We start from the raw sequence: 18,253 nt of genomic DNA, 5'->3' as shown, positions 1-18,253 counted from the left end.
TTTCTTTTCTTTTTCAAAAAAAGAATTAGAATGGAGCAATATTAATCAATATGCGTTTATCAATATCATTTTTTATTTTATATTTTTTAATAAAATGATATTTTTTATTCAGATATGGAGGACTATATAGTCTGAGCCCACGAGCAGTATGGATATATTGGAATCATGATAGATACCGCTGATGGGTTTATGCGCAGAGGGGGTATTTACAGTAACGCATATAATACAGAAAGCAAAGAAGCGTGACTAACGAAGCGTCCCTAGTTGGGTGTTGCTCGTGTAGTATTGAAAGGTGTTGCTTGTTCTACTCCAACATGGGCTCAAAACAAGCTCTAGGCTTCTTTGCTATTTTCCTTTTCGTTTATTCATCATCTGGAAGCTCCGATCGTCGTCCTCTGGGAGCATTCATCAAACATTTTGAGCCTTTGAACTACGATACTTCTCGACTACACTCCACTCATTCAAGAGCAGTTTCGAAAGGTTCTGACTATGAAATGCAGTTTAATGCCTTTGGGAAGCAACACAAGCTTCGTTTAAGGCAAGATAAAAGTATTTTTACTCCAGATGCAGTCATCCGGACTGGAAAGGGTGAGCCGATTGAGGTTGATCGAAGATCGTTCTTGACTGGCGAGGTTGTTGGTGAGCCAGGTTCTATGGTACATGGTGTGATGGAGGACGGTGCTTTCCGTGGAAAAATCATCGGATCTGCAGACAGCTACTACGTTGAGCCTGCTAGAAGATACATCAAGGATCCAGAGTTCCATTCTGTGATTTATAACGATAAGGATGTCCACTATAAGGCGAATTATGCAGATATTTCGAAGCGCCTTCCAAATCCTGCAGAGCGTAAACGAAGAGATACAGAAGCTGAAAGTCAAACCAAGTCACGAAAGCGACGAGTACCTGAGGACGAGAAGCAAAAGAACGCCTGTACTCTCTCTTTATGTGGTGATCATCGGTTTACGAGTCTTTTTGGTGGCCCAGGAGAAGCAGCGAAGAAGATCATTGAGCATGTTCAAGCAGTCAAAGTCATTTACGGCGCTGATTTTAACAAAACTGCGTTAGAGTTGTACTCACCTTACGGCATTACTTTCCGAGTCAAGACTATAACAGTTTATGATAACGACGACGTTCCTGATAAATACAAGCCAGATAACCTGGGAATCGATCCTATGCTCGATCTGCTGTCAGATGACAACCATGATGAGGTATGCGAAGCGTTCCTCTTCACAAACCGTGATTTTGATGGTGGTATTCTTGGTCTGGCTTGGATAGGCAACCCTTCTTCTACAGGTGGAGTGTGCTCAAAGCATTATGACACTGGCGGTGGTAAAATGAAGAGTTATAATACTGGCATAGTCACTTTCAAACTCTATGGTAGATTCACTCCTCCCAAGGTTTCAGAAGTCACTTTTGCTCATGAGCTCGGACATGGCTTTGGCTCTCAAGTAAGTACAATGTACTCTTATTAAAACATGAGAATATTTTAGCTAACAAATACTCCTTACCAATGTTAATTGAACAAATGCATTTCATCCATCTCTCAGATTTTTGGCTGCTTATCTCTTACTCTTACTTCCTAGACTATGCTTAATAGTATAGGAACAACACTTCACCCTAGAGGGGCCAAGTTTTTACAAAACCATTGGATAATGATAGATTATAATAGTTATAAGGATACTCTCAATTTATCACTGATTATTCCTAAACAACCTTTTTTCCACTTGAAATTTCATATATGTTATTTACTGGCCAGGAGGTCCAGATAGGGAAAAACTGTGCCCGAGGTCTTGAATATAAGGACTGAGGCTGTTAGGCCAAGGTCCGTTTTCAAGACAGAGGGCACAGTTTTTCCCTATCCAGACCGACTATAGGATGATAAATAACTTTTTTTCTCCGAATTTTTTTATTATTTGTTTTTGTATTCATTTTGTTTTGTTGTTTAGCGGCAAAGGATACCGGACTGCGAGCGCGACCAGATAGCTGACAATCAGAATGCACGATATCTTAGGATACCGGACCGGAAAAAAATAATATGGTTATTTGACTCTCAGATTTTGAGTCACTTCCTTTTTAGACTTCAGGATGTCCATTTTATTTCAAATTTCATCCATCACCCAGAATTCCTTGGCCAATAGGAGTTTAAAATGCAGTAACGAATGAAAGCTTGTTATATTATTATGCAAGGAAACAAATCGTTTATTATTACTGGTTCATTGCAGCATGACCCTGATGGTAAATGCAGTGCCAGGTGGCACTAATGGTAATTACATCATGTATAGCAAAGCAACATCTGGAGACAGACCCAATAACAGCAAATTTTCCGAGTGTAGTTTGACTTCCATTCGAGATAATGTGAATTCCAAGCGACAGTCTAGATATAACTGCTTCACAGATGCAACAGCACCGATCTGTGGTAACAGGGTTATTGAGGCTAACGAGGCTTGTGACTGTGGGGATGCAAAATCTTGTGCCAATGAAGGCAATTGCTGTAACCCACCAGGAGACAAAAGGGAATGTAAATTAAAGTTTGATGCTGTTTGTAGTTTAAGTCAAGGTATGTCTGTATTTAATATCAGAAATTTTAGATTTTGATTTCTTTAGCTAAATTTACTGGTGTAGCAATAGTGGACTCATCTCTAACCTCTGGGGTTTCAGGTTCAGTTCACCTTTTCAGCGCTAGCCGTCACGTGGTATAAATTGTGTTAGATTGTGTTATGGTCACCAAGAAGTTCGGGCATTGTTCTTGGATTTCTGTACAAATGTACTGACTTTAAATGAACTATTTACTTGGTTTGTTTTGTTGGTTCTCTAAATACAAGTAAAATATCATTTTCCTAACTTGATTGAAGCTTTTCTTATTGCTGTTAAGAGAGCTAACTAAAGAAATCTATCTAAATTTTCTCTTTAAACTCAGTGAATTTGTATGGGAATCGGAGAACGATGTCCGAACTTTTTGGTGACCGTAACACAATCCAACAAAGTGTTTATGACGTTTCCTGGACTTGGTTCAGTTCTCTGGTTTTCCTCCTTCTGGTCAAGGGACAAACTGAAATCTCTATATATTAACCTTTTTATATTCCCTTAAATCAGGGGTACAAAATGCATGAAAAAGCTACATTTGTCAATTGTAAATGTCCTTTCGAGATTAGTGGTTACAGGTTGAATCTAGAGTATTGTGCAATTCATATGACTGATGCCAAAAATGATGCACCCAAGTCATTTGAAGCCATATATCGTATATAAAATAAATTGTTTGTATCTTCCAAACAGGTCCATGTTGCAACAAATCATGCAAATATACAGAAAACAAAGTATGTTTCAATGAGACAGAATGCCTAATGGAAGCAAAATGTTCAAGTAATTCCTTTACTTGTCCAAAACCAGACATCAAGGACCCAGAAAAAACATGTAATAAACAACGTGGAATTTGTGGAGCAAAAGGGGATTGTTCAAAATCCATCTGCACAAAATATGGCTTTGAAGAATGTCAATGTACTGCTGAAGCAGAGCTGTGTGATATGTGCTGTAAAGAACCTGGTGAAAATAAGGACTGCATTTCAGTCAAAAACCTTAAACAGGTAAAGTAAAACTACATTTCTTTTGAAGGGGGTTCCATTCATTGATTCATTTAAGAAAAAAATGATTTTTCAAAATGGTGATTTTTCAAAATGGCAGGAGCTCAAAAAAGATTTTTCTATTACACCAACAGTTATTCAACTACAAAACTGTGGGATAAAGGGTTGATAAAAATTTTGAGTGACCACAACACAATGTCTCCAAGACTAGGTTGGCCTTTATAGAATACAGTTAATGTATGAACACATCATGTTCAATCTGCACTTTGAGCCATTGGTTTATAGTCACTCGAGGGAATTCAGGAAAGTGCTATCTTGGCTGTCCTAATACCCATTGTAAAAAGCATTGAGATAGTAGGATTATGCATTTTTAAGAAATAAATATTATTATCATTATTTTGGGATTGAAATGCTTTAATTTAGTTCTATTTTGTCTTTGTCCTTATAGCTGCCCTGTGAGTTTGAGTAACCTGAAGAAAACACCTGGGTCACCCTGTGCTAACATGCATGGCTATTGTGATGTATTCTCTGTTTGTCGACGAGTAGACATGAATGGTCCTTTGAAACGTCTGAAGGAGAGATTCTTTACTGTCAAAGGTAAGATTAAATGCAAATTATTTAGCATCAGTTACGCATGGAGTGATTGTTCATTAACCCCAGATTGAATTCAAAGTAAGAAGTTGAGTTTTTGCAGAGGTAGAAAAACAGGAGATATTGGTGAAACTCTTAAAATATGATTGTTGGCTCAGGGAATTGAACCTATGATCCCTGGGGGGGGGGGGGGGTACTCTGCCAGAATTTGGGTAGGGGTGTTCCGCTGGGATTCTTAAAGGGGTACCCTGTTTATGACAAAAAAACTCAAATTTGTAGACCCTGTTTATGACAAAAGATATAATTTATTGCAATGAGTTCCTGTTTCAATTATTATGTCATCTCGCATATCGTTTTTTTACGACCATAATAACCAGTTTCGGTCAATACGAAAGTAGAAACCCTGAATATGACAGGAAGCTCAGGAAGAACTTGGAACTTGAGTGAAATTGCATACCCTGATTATGACAAGAAGCTCAAAAAACCATACCCTGTTCAGCGGATCATCCCCGTATAGTCCATATATGGGAGTACCCCCCCCCCCCCCCCCACCTGGGCTATGACCATAGCAGTGAAAAGGCAAAGTCACAAGTTTATTAAAGTTAAATTTTGTTTTTGTTTTTAGGTCTGAAGGAGACGGTCAAGGAATACTGGTGGGTTATTCTTCTGGGTATTATCGGTGGTATTGTCATCGTAGTTCTGCTTGTTTTGCTTTGCTCACGGTATACACCAAGTAGCAACCCTATAAGAGAAGAAAAGAGACCAGCCAAGAAAATCCCTGGTCGTAGAAAGAAGAACCAAGACCGCATACAAGATGCCCGTCAAGAAAAAGGGCGCCATTCACCTACTATGGAAATGGAGCAGGCGGTCTGAATAGCGTAGATCTTCAACTGAGTGGATGGAAAAGAGTGAAAGAGGAAATGAATAGATCTTTCATCTTTATTGTGTAACTGGTCATAAATTAGAAGGACATAAGGAGTAAGACAAACAAAAGTTGGTTGTCTAGTTTTGATAGACTCTTGATAGAGATGATCAAAACAGCAACCAAGACCTTTTTCTTTCTAATCTTTGATCAGTTCATTTCTTAACTTGTGGATAAATAATTTAATAAGTATACTCCTATAATCCAAGAACGGCAAGGCTAGCTCAGCTTAACAGAGAACTAAAAAGATATGTCCAACTTGAAATGCTTTATTTTTAAGGTATAAGTATTTTAACCCTTTATGCCCCATGGGGAATCTTGCTTACGTTGTGCACTAATCCCAAGGGTCATTAACATTCATTGTGCAGTATTGAGTATGCCTTAGATTTTGCCTTATAATGCCAAAGCAAGCTAAGGTACTGCATTACAATAGAAAGAAAAATTATAGATCTAATATCAAACTTTATTTTTAAACATCATAAGGTAGTAAATACATAAAATCTGATGAGAATATACTACTGAAAATCCTAGAACCTAAAACATACTTGCTCAGCCATTTTGTTCTAGGTTTGATATTGCAAACACATGGATTAGATTTACTATAAATCATCTCCTAGATCAATAATTCAATATAGAAATGATAAAAATGTATATTGAGACATGCAGCTAAAGAATAAGCTAGTTATCTATCATGAAAGTCAAGTGGTTTTCACAAATATGAAATAATTAAAGTTAAGTTAATTTTGAATTTGGCGCGTCCAAAGTCGGTCCAATCAAGCTAGGTCACTAGCGGTATGGTTGCGAAAGCACTTCAAACACACTCGCTTTCCACACAGTTCACACTGTAATCTGCACCAGCTCTTTTCTTTTTTCCTTAGGCATCTTTTGCAGAGGCCTTTTGTGCAGGGAATAGGCCAGTGGCCACCCTGCAAAGATCCAGAAACACAGGATAATTTGCGGCAACTGAATTCGCCGATCAAGTCCTTTGCAAGTTCTAATGGGCTATTCCATTTAATATGCGCACCCCCCCTATCGAGGATCATAAAATCCTCAGGGGTAATTAGCGTAAAAAAATCCTCAGGGGGATGGGGTGTAAAAAAATCCTCAGGGGGATGGGGTGTAATAAAATCCTCAGGGGTAAGAAGTGTAATAAAATCCTCAGGGGTAAGAAGTGTAATAAAATCCTCAGGGGTAAGAAGTGTAATAAAATCCTCAGGGGTAAGAAGTGTAATAAAATCCTCAGGGGTAAGAAGTGTAATAAAATCCTCAGGGGTAAGAAGTGTAATAAAATCCTCAGGGTGTAATAAAATCCTCAGGGTGTAATAAAATCCTCAGGGTGTAATAAAATCCTCAGGGTGTAATAAAATCCTCAGGAGTGAAAAATGCAACAAAATCCCAAGGCTCAGAAGGAGGGGAAGTAAACCTTACCTGAAGTGCTGCATTTTTGGCTTTTTTAAGACCACATTATCTTTTGCAATGTAAAATTATAAATATTATTATTTTTCGTTTGTTCGACCTGTATTTACCATTTATTTTGCTGTAGTCAGCTTATTAGTGTTTAGCAAGTTAATTAGAGTAGAATATTTGAAAAGAACTCCATACAAATCACTGTATTTTCGGCTCTGTTCCAAACTACATTCAAATGGTCATATCTCAGCTGATATTTGACCGATTCTCGTCAAATTTGGTGTGTAAACATCTTTTTTGAATGTCTATAGAAATTAGAGATCGAAAATAATTAAAGTCAAAATGTATTTTTTTGTGACGTCATCACTTGAGTACTCACGTCATGTTGACGCCGGCGTGTTAGAAGGCAATCTGGTCAACATCATGTGTCAATTTCAAAGCGCTCTGATTGGACAAGCAAGATGATATACGGAAATTTCTCCCGATCTAGCAACACTGTGCGTGATCACACACTGTAAGCAACAATAATATTTTTTTTACAAAACGATGGCTGCCATTAAGATTATAAAGAACGGACAAGTCGTTGGAGTATTACCTGCTGTAGATACTAATGATACTCTGGAGACGCTCCGCCGTGACATCGAAGATGATTTGGATGTAGACCCTTTTTTGTTTATCTGTCAGAACGGGGGAAAAGACAGCAGGCAAGATGAACCAAAGACTGGCCTCACTTCAGTAGCCACAAGAAGAAGTTCATCGGTTGATCAGAGCACTCATATAGAGATTTCCATCGCTGATCCTGAACCGCAAGCAAGTGAACACTCTGATCCTGGCGAACCTCTAACAAGTGAACACTCTGATCCTGGCGAACCTCTAACAAGTCAACAATATGATCCTCCAAATTTACAAGAACCTTGTACGAGTAAAGCAAGCCAGGCTTCAATGTTTGGGTTAAGAAAAATGTCTTCTTGTGAAGTGAGAGGACTGAAAAATTATTCAGATATTGAAATTGATCTAGCAAAAGGAATGGAAAAGAAAAGAAGAGTATTTTGGAATGACATGGGAAGAAAGCTGTGCCGTGAAACACAGAAGTCCAGAGATGAAATAGGAAAGATCATCAACAAGAAATGGAGAGAGCATCAGTCTGGACTTTTGATAGATGATGCTGTAAACCTAAAAACCACTGCTCCTCATCAAAAGTCCTCAACTATGAAGAGGAATGCAAACAGAATTGCTGCGAATATTGAGGAACTTGGAAAGATCGACAGAGAGTTGGTGGATGTTAATGATGTAAATACTAGGAAACAATTGGAGGCAAAAAGAAAATTTTTAATGTCAGACCTCAAGAAAGCCAATGAAGCTGCCAGAAAGAACATTAAAAAAGCTAAAAATAGTTAGTTAACCGATATTGTTGGAGTTTTGATTGACGGGAGTCAAAACGCATGTTTTGAAATGGCTCCGAATTCGTCAAGGTCGCGTAGTTTTGAAAGACGCTATGATAAAACAATTTTTTTCAGAAACGAGTTTTTAAATACAGGGTGCGTATTATACACGGGCGCGTATTATACACGGGTGTTCAAAAACATTTTTTGGACTGAGTCGGGATAGTTTTTTTATCCTTCAATTTATTTTGACAATAACCAGTTTTGACAATCACATAGGTGCGAGAATCACATTAATCTAAATAAACACTGTTAAATTGTAACTGTTAGGTTTCCCTCTTAGATTTATTCTGAGTTGTCTTCAATAAAGTCATTCTTTACTGTTTGAGCTAAATGATCTGTTTCATCAAACGATAAATCTGCCTCGCTTATATCTACATCCCAACTATCCTGCATTTCTACCTCTGATAAATCGTCGTTCTCGTTGACTTCCTGTTTACGCTTAAACTCTTCCATGCACTTCACGACATTTGCTTGAACAACTTTAAGCTTGGAAAAGGTTTGGTCAAATTCACGTTCTAGTTCGGTTCTTTTCTCCTCACCTTGAGCATTTAAATCTTCGCAAAATTTCTTGTAACTATGATTTACATAAAATTTAGCTTGTTCTAGTTCATCGTACAGTTTCATCAGGGTCTTTTCTGAAGTGTTCTCTTTGCTGTTTCGGGAGCTGATTAGCTCTTTTATGCCATTCTCGAGCAGAGATGTCTTTTTTAAAGTCCAGTCTACATCTATAACCCCGTATATTTCGGCTACACTCCAATCTTCGTAGAATGAATTGCTTTGTATTTTCTTGGCTCTTTCGTTGTGGAAAAGCATTCGTTCTTTTCCAAAGAGCCGATCTGTGCATTGATTTATTTCTTCCTCTGTAAACGGTTTGATTTTACTTGGATGTTTTGCTTGGTCTTGTGAATTCTTCCCGAATCTAGTACGATCAACATCGGTATGATTGTTTGATGAACTTAGATTAACAAATGAAATAGTGTCTTTCTGGGAATTTTGAAGAGCCCCCTTTAGAATAGATTCAGAATTAAGCTGCAAGTAGAGATGCACACCTTCTTCTTTTTGAGATAAGCATTGGTGCAAACAATTTTTTTTTTTCTTGTTTCTTTGATAGCTTTGTGCCACAGACTGTAAAATAATAGTCTGTTGTATTGATCACAGCATCGATTTCTTTCCTAAGATTTTCTAGAAGAACATCTTCTTTGATCTCCTTTAGGACTCCAATTTGCTTCCCGCTTTCCATGCATATCAAAGAAACCATTGTATTTGATGCAGATAAGTTTTTTTTAGACATTTTGTCAAAGAAACCAGTTAGCTGGCCCTCACACGAACTGATGAAACTCAGAAAAACCTGATTGACGTCGGTACTTTTATCAAACTAGGTGCTAAATAGCTAAAATAAAGTGCCTTTTGCCGGGGAAATATTGTCGAAGGTTGCCTGGTCGTAATGAGGCATTGCATATATATGCATATATATACATTTATCAGTAATCCTGGGCTCTTTGCAAATCAGCGCAAAGCAATCCAAGTCTATCAATAATTTTTGTTTAAAAAAAAATCATTTGGAGGCGTCATAAGGCCTGCTTTACATGCCGGTACTTTGGATACTTTTGTCACAGTTTACAAAGCTACACCGCCCCAATCAAATACACTCTGATTTCAACCCCGAATTTGCACTCTACCGGAACATCCGGATATTGTAGCATAGTGTTTCGCCGCGAGTCTACATATCTACATGCTTCATAGTCAAAGTTTTAGATAACAATCGAGTCTATCTGGTCATTCAGTTTTACAAGTCAATCTTGTCCAGTAGGTTTTACTAGTCTGTCTGGTCAGTTTTTGAGAAGGCTATCTGAGATCTGGACAGTCGCCAGTGTGTCATATCTTGTCAGTTATACAAGTCAACGACTTTACTGAGGTAAGCACTTGTATAGCAATATAGTTTGGATAGTTTTAAATTCCCAATTGCCTAAAATACTTTCACGTTATACCAGCGAGGAGCTTTGGTCAAAAAAATTAAACTTTGATTGACATAAAGTAGTTTCATGTTACGTTTAGCGACACCTTCAAGGTATCGCAGTCAAAAAGTTGGAGCAGTTTGTTTTATTAAGAATACACTATAGTAGGTTTATGTTTCATGTTGTTTTTGTTTTATCAAGCATTCGACTGTGTGACTTAAGTAGACTAAAACGACTCTACGATGAGACAAACTAACTAGCAAGTCAGGAAGCGAGTTAGGAAGCGAGTTAGGAAGCGAGTTAGGAAGCGAATTAGGAAATCATACATTCTAGCCAAGATTGTCTTAAGGTGACTAGCTACTTTATCAAGAAATCATTACAAAATTTTCTTAGAAAGATATTTTATAGAGAGTTTAACGCTGATTTCAAAAATGAAAAGAAAAATTGGCTGTCCTGAGCTTGTTTTCAAGATAATGAATTTTGAATACGGCTATCTTGACAGGTTTTGAAAAGAAAATTGCCTGCGGAAATCAACCTTTTCACAAAACAATTCATAACTCACAAATTAAAAACTCTACATCTACTTTAAACACTATTTTCTAAGAACTAGCTAAAAATATCTGAAAGTTCAAAAATAAGCTCAAATTCCAGCATGTTGTTAGCTAGATGAACCAAAATCGCAATCAAATGAGGACATTAAAACGCTTTTTTTTCCATTCTTTTTCCGACTTGCTTTGAATAGGGTATGAATTTTTTACTCTCTAGTGTCTTTTAAGAATAGGCACAGGTTTTTGTAACCTCTGGCGGCACATCTCTATCCAGAACCGGGTCGACTACAACCCCCCAGGATCCCATTGTCTAATAACCACTATAACCATTACTAAAAAGGTAAATTATACACAGTGAAAAAGATGAAAAAACTTACTGACGTTTCGGACGCTAGTCCTTCGTCGGAGTAAAAAGCCTTTTTACCTTTTTCCTTTTTACTCCGACGAAGGACTAGCGTCCCAAACGTCAGTAAGTTTTTTCATCTTTTTCACGGTGTATAATTTACCTTTTTATCATTACCGTTTCATTAGAAACACCGACGCAGCTCACACTAGTTTTTAGCTAGTTATATCTTACTATTTAGTAATATTTGGTACTAAGAGTAAGTATTTGTTTCATGGTTTAGTGCGACCACTCTAAGAATTGCAAAGTTGAACTTGTTTACGATTTCGGCTCACTTACTTCAAATGAGCATTTGACTCATAGTACGAGTAGTTTATTATTTTACTTCATCCTGCATCTGTCCTTGATTCTTTTGATTTAAGTAAAGCTATGTCCGTGTGTGCGTATGCTCCGTGCTAAACATCATCACACACCAAACACCAGCTTTTCAATTTTAGTCCATGGGCCAGGGCTCGACCATGGTAACACTAAGGGGGACAAATTGTGAGTTATGCCAGGTTAAAGGTCACCTAAAGTTGTTTCAAAATTTATATGATAGCATTCCTAAAAGAGTAGCTTTGTGGTATTTTTTGTAACATCAAATTATTGAAAAATATCGATTTAGCATGAAAACGAGGCTGGGATAGATTAATTTATAAAAATAGCTTTGCATGATTTTAATCTCGATATTTATTTATCACATGTTAAAACAATAGAGCTACTATATATTATTACATTTAAAAGCTGGCTTACTTTGAAATTACTTACAAAAATGATTAAAAAAGGAAGAAAATATATTTGCTGATCCGCAAAGCATTTTGGGTAATTTTCAAGATGGCGGACTATTTGTGTGGTAAGTAAAGTAGAATTTTCAGCAAAATCAGCTCAATTAAACACTTTTAAAGACTACGAAAATGAAGATACTGATAATATAGATATTTCTAACAATGTTAGAAATCGGAATTTGCATTTTTTCAACAGATTTGAAGCTTTGTCTTGTCGATTTTATAGTCCTTACATACCTTAAAGAGACGTAAAAGCATTTTTGATTTTCTTTCTTGTACAACAGATCTTAAAAAGTGTATTATTCATTGTACTGATGATAATAGTCAAAATTTAACTTCCCCCAAAGACCTCGGATCTTGGAAAACATTGCTAAAGGCTGCAGAAATTCGTAATCACAAAGCAATTCTTGATGTGGCTAGGGATACTAACGAAGGAGAAATACCGGCAAACGTTATGTATCATAGAAAATGCCGAAGTATTTTTACTCTGAAAAGAGATCTTGAAAACCTTTCTCGATCAACTGAAGATGCTGATGATGTGCAAGAGCCTGAGCAAAAGAGATACGCAACTAATAGACAACCATCAAGCTCGAGTAGGACATACGAGGAGATATGCATTTTTTGTGAAAAGAAAAGTAAATATTTAAAATCTTCAAGAAATCGAGAGCGTTTGATTCAGTGTAGAGATTTGCGTGCTGATGACTCCATTAGAACAACTGCTATTGCTAAAGATGACACTAAGATAATTGCCATCGTAAGCCGTGAACTAGTAGCCGCCGAAGCTTGTTACCACCGTTCATGCTATCGAGATTATACTCGCCCTGCTAAAGTGAGCAATTCAAATGAATTTCAAGACGGGGATGAAGTTGTTGATGTTGATGATTGGTATAAGGACATTGAGACTCAAGCTTACGAAAAGCTTTTCGAATTCATACGTTCTTTACTAGAGAATCCAAGATTAATAAAGTTGGTTGACCTTAGAAACTTACTAATTTTCCACATGAACTCAATGGGCGTTACCGAAATTACTGAGTCAACCAAGAAATACATCCGCAGAAAATTGGAATTTGAGTTTGGCAGTCTTTTGCAGTTTGAGGACCTTCTTGACAACAATAAGCTGTTTGTTATTCCTGAAAGTCTCTCAAAACGTGAATTGGCTAAGGAACTGGCAAAACTTGCGCAACAACAAGAAGATATAACTATGCCATCAAAGATCAAACAAATTCAGGAAGCTAGTCTATATATTCGGAATGGTATTTTGTCAAATAACAATACAGATGTGTCGTGGCCTCCAAAACCTTCAGAACTCTGTCAGAATGCAGTAAACATACCGGAAGAACTCAAGACTTTTCTTTACACTGTTTTGACTGGGAATACTGAGATTCCAACTGAATACCCTCAACGACTGGAGCGCCTAATCAGTTCTTATGGGCAAGATCTTATTTATGGTGTGAGCGGTGGAAAAGAGAAACCCCCTAAACAGATATTGCTACCTTATGCAGTCAAATCTTTGACTAACAATGTTGAGGTCATACAGATGTTAAACAGATGCGGACATGGTATTGCCTACTCGCAAGTCGAGGAAATAAACACAGCACTTTGTCTTAAAAAATGGCATCAACGCCCAACAATGACGTTCCGCTGCCCGAAGATATACAGCCGTATATTGAGACAACACTTGGCTGGGACAACATTGATCGATTGGAAGAAACGTTATCTGGAGGAGGAACTTCTCATCGAGTAAATGGTATTGTCGTTCAGGCCAGACATTTTGGTCCAAATCTTCCTGCACAGCCAGAATTTGAGATTGCAAGAACAAAGAAAAGAAGCATTGAGCCTCTGCAGCGCGCTGAGATTCCTCCATATAACGCCGGAGATCGTTGTGGCCCTCGAGCAAGGAAATATGTTGAAGTCACTTCTGAAGAATTGATGGCAAATGCAAGAAAGAAGAATCTGATTTGGATTTTAGTACGACTCCATGCAAGAGAAAGACAGAGAGCAAGTAGCTGGACTGGTTTTAACATTTCTATCCGCAATAAAGTAGAAGTCACAAAAGACAACATAGGATATTTACCAACTATCAACTCACCTGCTACAGACATGGCAACGGTCCATGAAGTACTAGTACAATCTTTGAAGATAAAGAACCAGCTCAAGTTGAAAAGTATCGTCCTTGTGTTTGACCAAGCGCTGTACGCAAAAGCAACTGAAATTCAATGGAAACATGACCAACGATTTAAAGATATCGTACTAAGGATTGGAGTGTTCCATACAGCTTGCACCTTACTGTCTATCATTGGCAAACGCTTTCAAGATGCTGGGCTTAGAGATCTATGCATCGAGGCAGGTGTGATAGCAGAAGGTTCTGTCTCAGGAGTCATGGATGGCCGTAGATACAACCGTGCAGTTAGATTCCACAAACTAATGTACGAAGCACTTATGAGGTTGATATGGAAAGGCTTTCGGTCATGGATCGAGGAAAACCACAAGGAATCAAATAGGAAAGTTGATGCTTTCTTCAATGGACTTGAGACACTTTACGACAATGTTTGTGAGGCAGAGTTCAATAAACAAATGGGAAGTTCTAGTTTTGCTGAATTCGTTAAGCTCTATGACATGTATATAGACTTTCTACGAAAGCATAATGGTCAGCTCTCTGAATTTTGGATGTCATATATTGACATTATGGAGATCCTTCTGGGACTTTTAAGAGCATCAAGAGAGGGTAACTGGGAGCTTCATATCTCTTCTATCAGGGGAATGGTTTCGTGGTGCTTTGCGTATGACAATATAAATTACGCCAGATATTTATCTGCTTACTTGCTAGAAATGTCCCACCTCGAAGAAGATCACCCAGATGTAATAGAGTACTTTAGAGCCGGTGGCTTTTCTGTACAGATTGGTGACGACAATCCATTTGGAAGAATACCCGTAGATCAAACCGTTGAAGAAACCGTTAATAAAGATACACAGACTGCTGGAGGAACCAAGGGATTCAGCTTGAAACCTGGTGCTGTGAGAAAGTACTACTTAGTTGCAGAATTTCGAAGCATATTTATGCGTCAGCTTAAGGATATGCTTCATCTGAACACAGCAAGCAGAAAACACACTGATCTTCAACCAAGTAGGATGGCAAAAGATGAAGCAGATGTAAATGCATTACTCTTATTGCTAGAAGAAAGCTGGATAAATCCTTTTAACAGTAATCAACAGGATCTTGTTTGTTTATCTACCGGTAAACTTGCGACTCCAGAAATTGCCAAAGATTTGATTCAAGCCAAAGCTCTTGGTGAGGAATCATACAAGTCATTTAGAGAAAACCGACTCGAGTCTAATCCACCAAAGTCTAATTTCTATGATAAAATGACCAAGCTCCAACTGAAAACATTTGGAAATCTGTCCAAGAAGATGAAAGTCGGAGGAGGAACAAGCAAGGAAGTTATAATAAAGGCAGATAGAGCTTTATTTGCACAGATGCTGATCATTGCTGAGAACAGAAAGCTGAATATAAGTGATGTCCTTTGTCACCCACTTGGACCCCTACCTTGGTCTCTGGCATCTGCTGATGGATCGTTAAGGAAAACAAATAAATCATCTCTGTTAAACGACCTGAAGAAGAACATACCAGCGGCAAATACCATTCCACAGCCAAGTGCACGAATTATTGATGGGATGTTTTTTGTTCAGAAAATGAAAGTTGACCAGAAGACATTTGGTGACGTAGCTGAAAGTCTCATGTCTATGATCCTAAATGAAGGAAACGAAAGCGAACGTATCGATGTTGTCTTCGATGTTTACAAGGATGAATCGATCAAAAATGCCGAAAGAGAAAAGAGGGGTTCTGAAAGTGGACACGAGTTTAAAAACATCAAATCAGATCATAAGATTCGTCAGTGGTCCAAATTTCTAGCAAGTTCCAAAAACAAGTCCCAACTTATTAAGTTTATTTCAGAAGAATGGAGAAAGGAGAAGTATCAGGAAAGATTAGCTGAACAATCAAAGACTATCTTTGTAACAACAGAAGACCACTGTTATGAAATCACTTCATCAGGTTCAGCAGAAAGGGAGGACCTTCGATCAAATCATGAAGAGGCTGACACAAGAGTTCTATTCCATGCAGCAAATGCAGCATCGGCAGGCTACGAAGCAGTTGTGATTAGTTCAGAAGATACCGACGTATTTGTTCTCTGTTTGGCTTTCAGTAGTTATATTCCATGCTCATTGTACGTGAAATGTGGCAAGAAGATTCGAACAATGTACATTGACATTTCAAATGTAGCTCGAATGTTAGGATCGCAGGTATGTACGTCTCTTCTCGGTTTTCACGCCTTTACAGGCTGTGACAGTGTCAGTGCTTTTGCGGGAAAAGGAAAACTAGCTGCATTCAAAATGCTGAAAACAAACAAATTGTACCAAGACCTATTTCACCAAATTGGAATGCAGTGGGATTTCACAGACGACGTGTTCTCAAAGATACAAGAATTCACATGCAGAATGTACAGCTCCAATCCTGGAACCAAAGAAGTAAATGAGCTTCGTTATAGATTATTCTGTGTGAAGAAAGGGAAACTAGAATCGCAACAGCTACCGCCCTGCGCTGACTGCTTAAAACTCCATACACAACGTGCAAACTACCAAGCAGCCATCTGGAGAAGAAGTCTGCAAGGCTGCCCTAACGTTCCATCACCTATTGGACACGGGTGGATTCACGAAGACAACAAGTTTGTAATCAAATGGATGAGCGGTGAACCAGCCCCCACAGCTGTCCTAGAATTCCTTTCCTGCTCTTGCTCACGCTCATGTAAACCATCAAGCTGTATGTGCATTATAAATGGCCTGAAGTGCACTGATATGTGCAAACTACGTGACTGTGACAATCGTGTAGAAGATGAAGATCTCGAAGATGATGAATGTTCAGAAGAAGAAGAGGATGATGAAGACAATTAAAGAGGCCATTAACAGTAAGTTTGTATAGAGTCAGACGTTTGATATTGAAAAATAGGCTACGCGAAGAACAATATAAATGTATCAAATATATTTTCCAACTATTCTTTCCCTTTAAAGCACATAAATCACAAAATAACTTGTTGCCATGGTAACTACGATATTCTAAAACTCCCTAGAGTAGCTCATGTTGAGCTTACTGAATACCTTGTCTATCATTTTGAAATGATTGCATATACATTTCAGGCCTTATAATAAACTTGAATAGCTGGAATATCAGTATTATCTAAATTTCGATTTTAATTGAGTGACGTCATAATATCACGTGATTTCAGCACTAAAGCTACTCTTCTGACATTGCTATCACTGAAAACCATAAAGTAGAGGGTGCAAGCTTTCCAAAAATGTATGATAGCATTTGTCCCCCTGACTGTTACCGAAGACCTTATTTTTGGGGGCCTGGCCCATGGACTATTTATTTTGAATTTCAATTTCTTGGGAACTTGATGTTCGAGTAGCCAGAATTACCTTCGTGGATACCAATTGATTGAACGGTAACAATAAAACGTTTATTAAAATTTAAATAATAACAATATCAACATCGTAATAATAAGGTTTAAAGTAATAAAATATCCTTAATAAAGTACAAGCACTTAAGAATTGCACTTTTTATCAGAACCGAAATAAATTTAACACTAGCAGAACTGTCTAGGTTGCAAGATTTCAGTGATATGAAGCTTTAAGGACTACTAATTCCGCATCGCATCTAATTGTCTTTGAGTCCAATGGCTAAGAAAACGTCAAGAACTACTACATAAGACATCAGCTCCTTTGCTTGGCGGCAGGAGACGGAATGTAATAAGTTTGGCATACATACTTCTACTAGGTTCAAGGTAAACAGGCAAGCACAATGGACGCGGCAAAAGTTCGACGTCTTATATGCATGATGACCCAATACAATTTGAAAAACAAAACACACCTTAGAAATAGTATTCACTGTCCTTATCCTAATCAGAGCAAAAGGTAACTTAGATGTCGATGTTTAACAGCTGCCGTAAGCTACCGATCTGGAAGTCATCTAAAATTAAGCCAGGGTCCTGCTTAATTAAAGAAGACGTTATGTAACCATGCCTTGCCCGCAAGCATTCCCACTGACAGTGGTAATAACGGTTTCCTTCGGTGGAAATGCGACGATTGCCATGGCTGTCGTGTTCGAATGTAACCAGGAATTGTCTTACTTCGACATGCTATGTTGATCTTTCAAGGATGGAATAATTTAGCATGATAAATGAAGGATTATGAATAATGTATTACTTACCAGCTTTCGTCTTCCGACATCGTGTTGAGAAGCAGACAGATCCGTTGTTGAGCCAGCAAACATGTTGTCAGCGAACGAGAAACAGTCGCGTTACACCCATAGAATTAATAATTACCGGCTGATGCAGACGTTTTACTTGCGATTTCTTTTTTTAAATATATATTAAATATTCTGTAAATATTCTGTAAATATTCTGTAATAAAATATCATTCGCTTCCTAACTCGCTTCCTAATTCGCTTCCTAACTCGCTTCCTAACTCGCTTCCTAACTCGCTTCCTAACTCGCTTCCTAACTGGAAAGATAGGCATCCTCCTCTACGATGAGCCTGAATGAAATCATATCCTAGCAGAAAATTATAATCAATATTTGGATTTTGT

The 18,253-nt window shown here is 37.9% G+C and overlaps 3 protein-coding genes across 3 annotated transcripts; all 3 read left to right on the top strand.

Moving 5' to 3' along the window:
• The first annotated feature begins 221 nt into the window (after window positions 1-221).
• LOC116291980 (disintegrin and metalloproteinase domain-containing protein 10) lies at window positions 222-5,839 on the top strand. Its single transcript, XM_089024886.1, is given in 6 exon segments — window positions 222-1,448; window positions 2,223-2,246; window positions 2,248-2,557; window positions 3,274-3,586; window positions 4,045-4,175; window positions 4,795-5,839. Coding segments are annotated over 6 exon segments (2,160 nt in total). The 5' UTR covers window positions 222-314; the 3' UTR covers window positions 5,043-5,839.
• A 5,948-nt stretch (window positions 5,840-11,787) lies between these two features.
• Window positions 11,788-13,357, top strand: LOC148904872 (uncharacterized). Its single transcript, XM_089024541.1, has one exon. It carries the CDS (start codon window positions 12,068-12,070, stop codon window positions 13,355-13,357), a length of 1,290 nt encoding a protein of 429 aa, XP_088880667.1. The 5' UTR covers window positions 11,788-12,067.
• On the top strand, window positions 13,226-16,831 carry LOC148904871 (uncharacterized). The gene has a single exon (XM_089024885.1). The coding sequence runs from the start codon at window positions 13,543-13,545 to the stop codon at window positions 16,558-16,560; it is 3,018 nt and encodes a 1,005-aa protein (XP_088881011.1). The 5' UTR covers window positions 13,226-13,542; the 3' UTR covers window positions 16,561-16,831.
• Window positions 16,832-18,253: the final 1,422 nt, after the last annotated feature.

Source organism: Actinia tenebrosa, unplaced genomic scaffold, assembly GCF_029948245.1.
Source record: "Actinia tenebrosa isolate PJP-AT-01 unplaced genomic scaffold, QUT_ActTen_1.0 PGA_scaffold9__36_contigs__length_13948895, whole genome shotgun sequence".
Classification (NCBI taxonomy): domain Eukaryota; kingdom Metazoa; phylum Cnidaria; class Anthozoa; order Actiniaria; family Actiniidae; genus Actinia; species Actinia tenebrosa.
The sequence above is the reverse complement of the archived record's forward strand: the minus strand, read 5'-3'. Positions and strand labels throughout refer to the sequence as shown.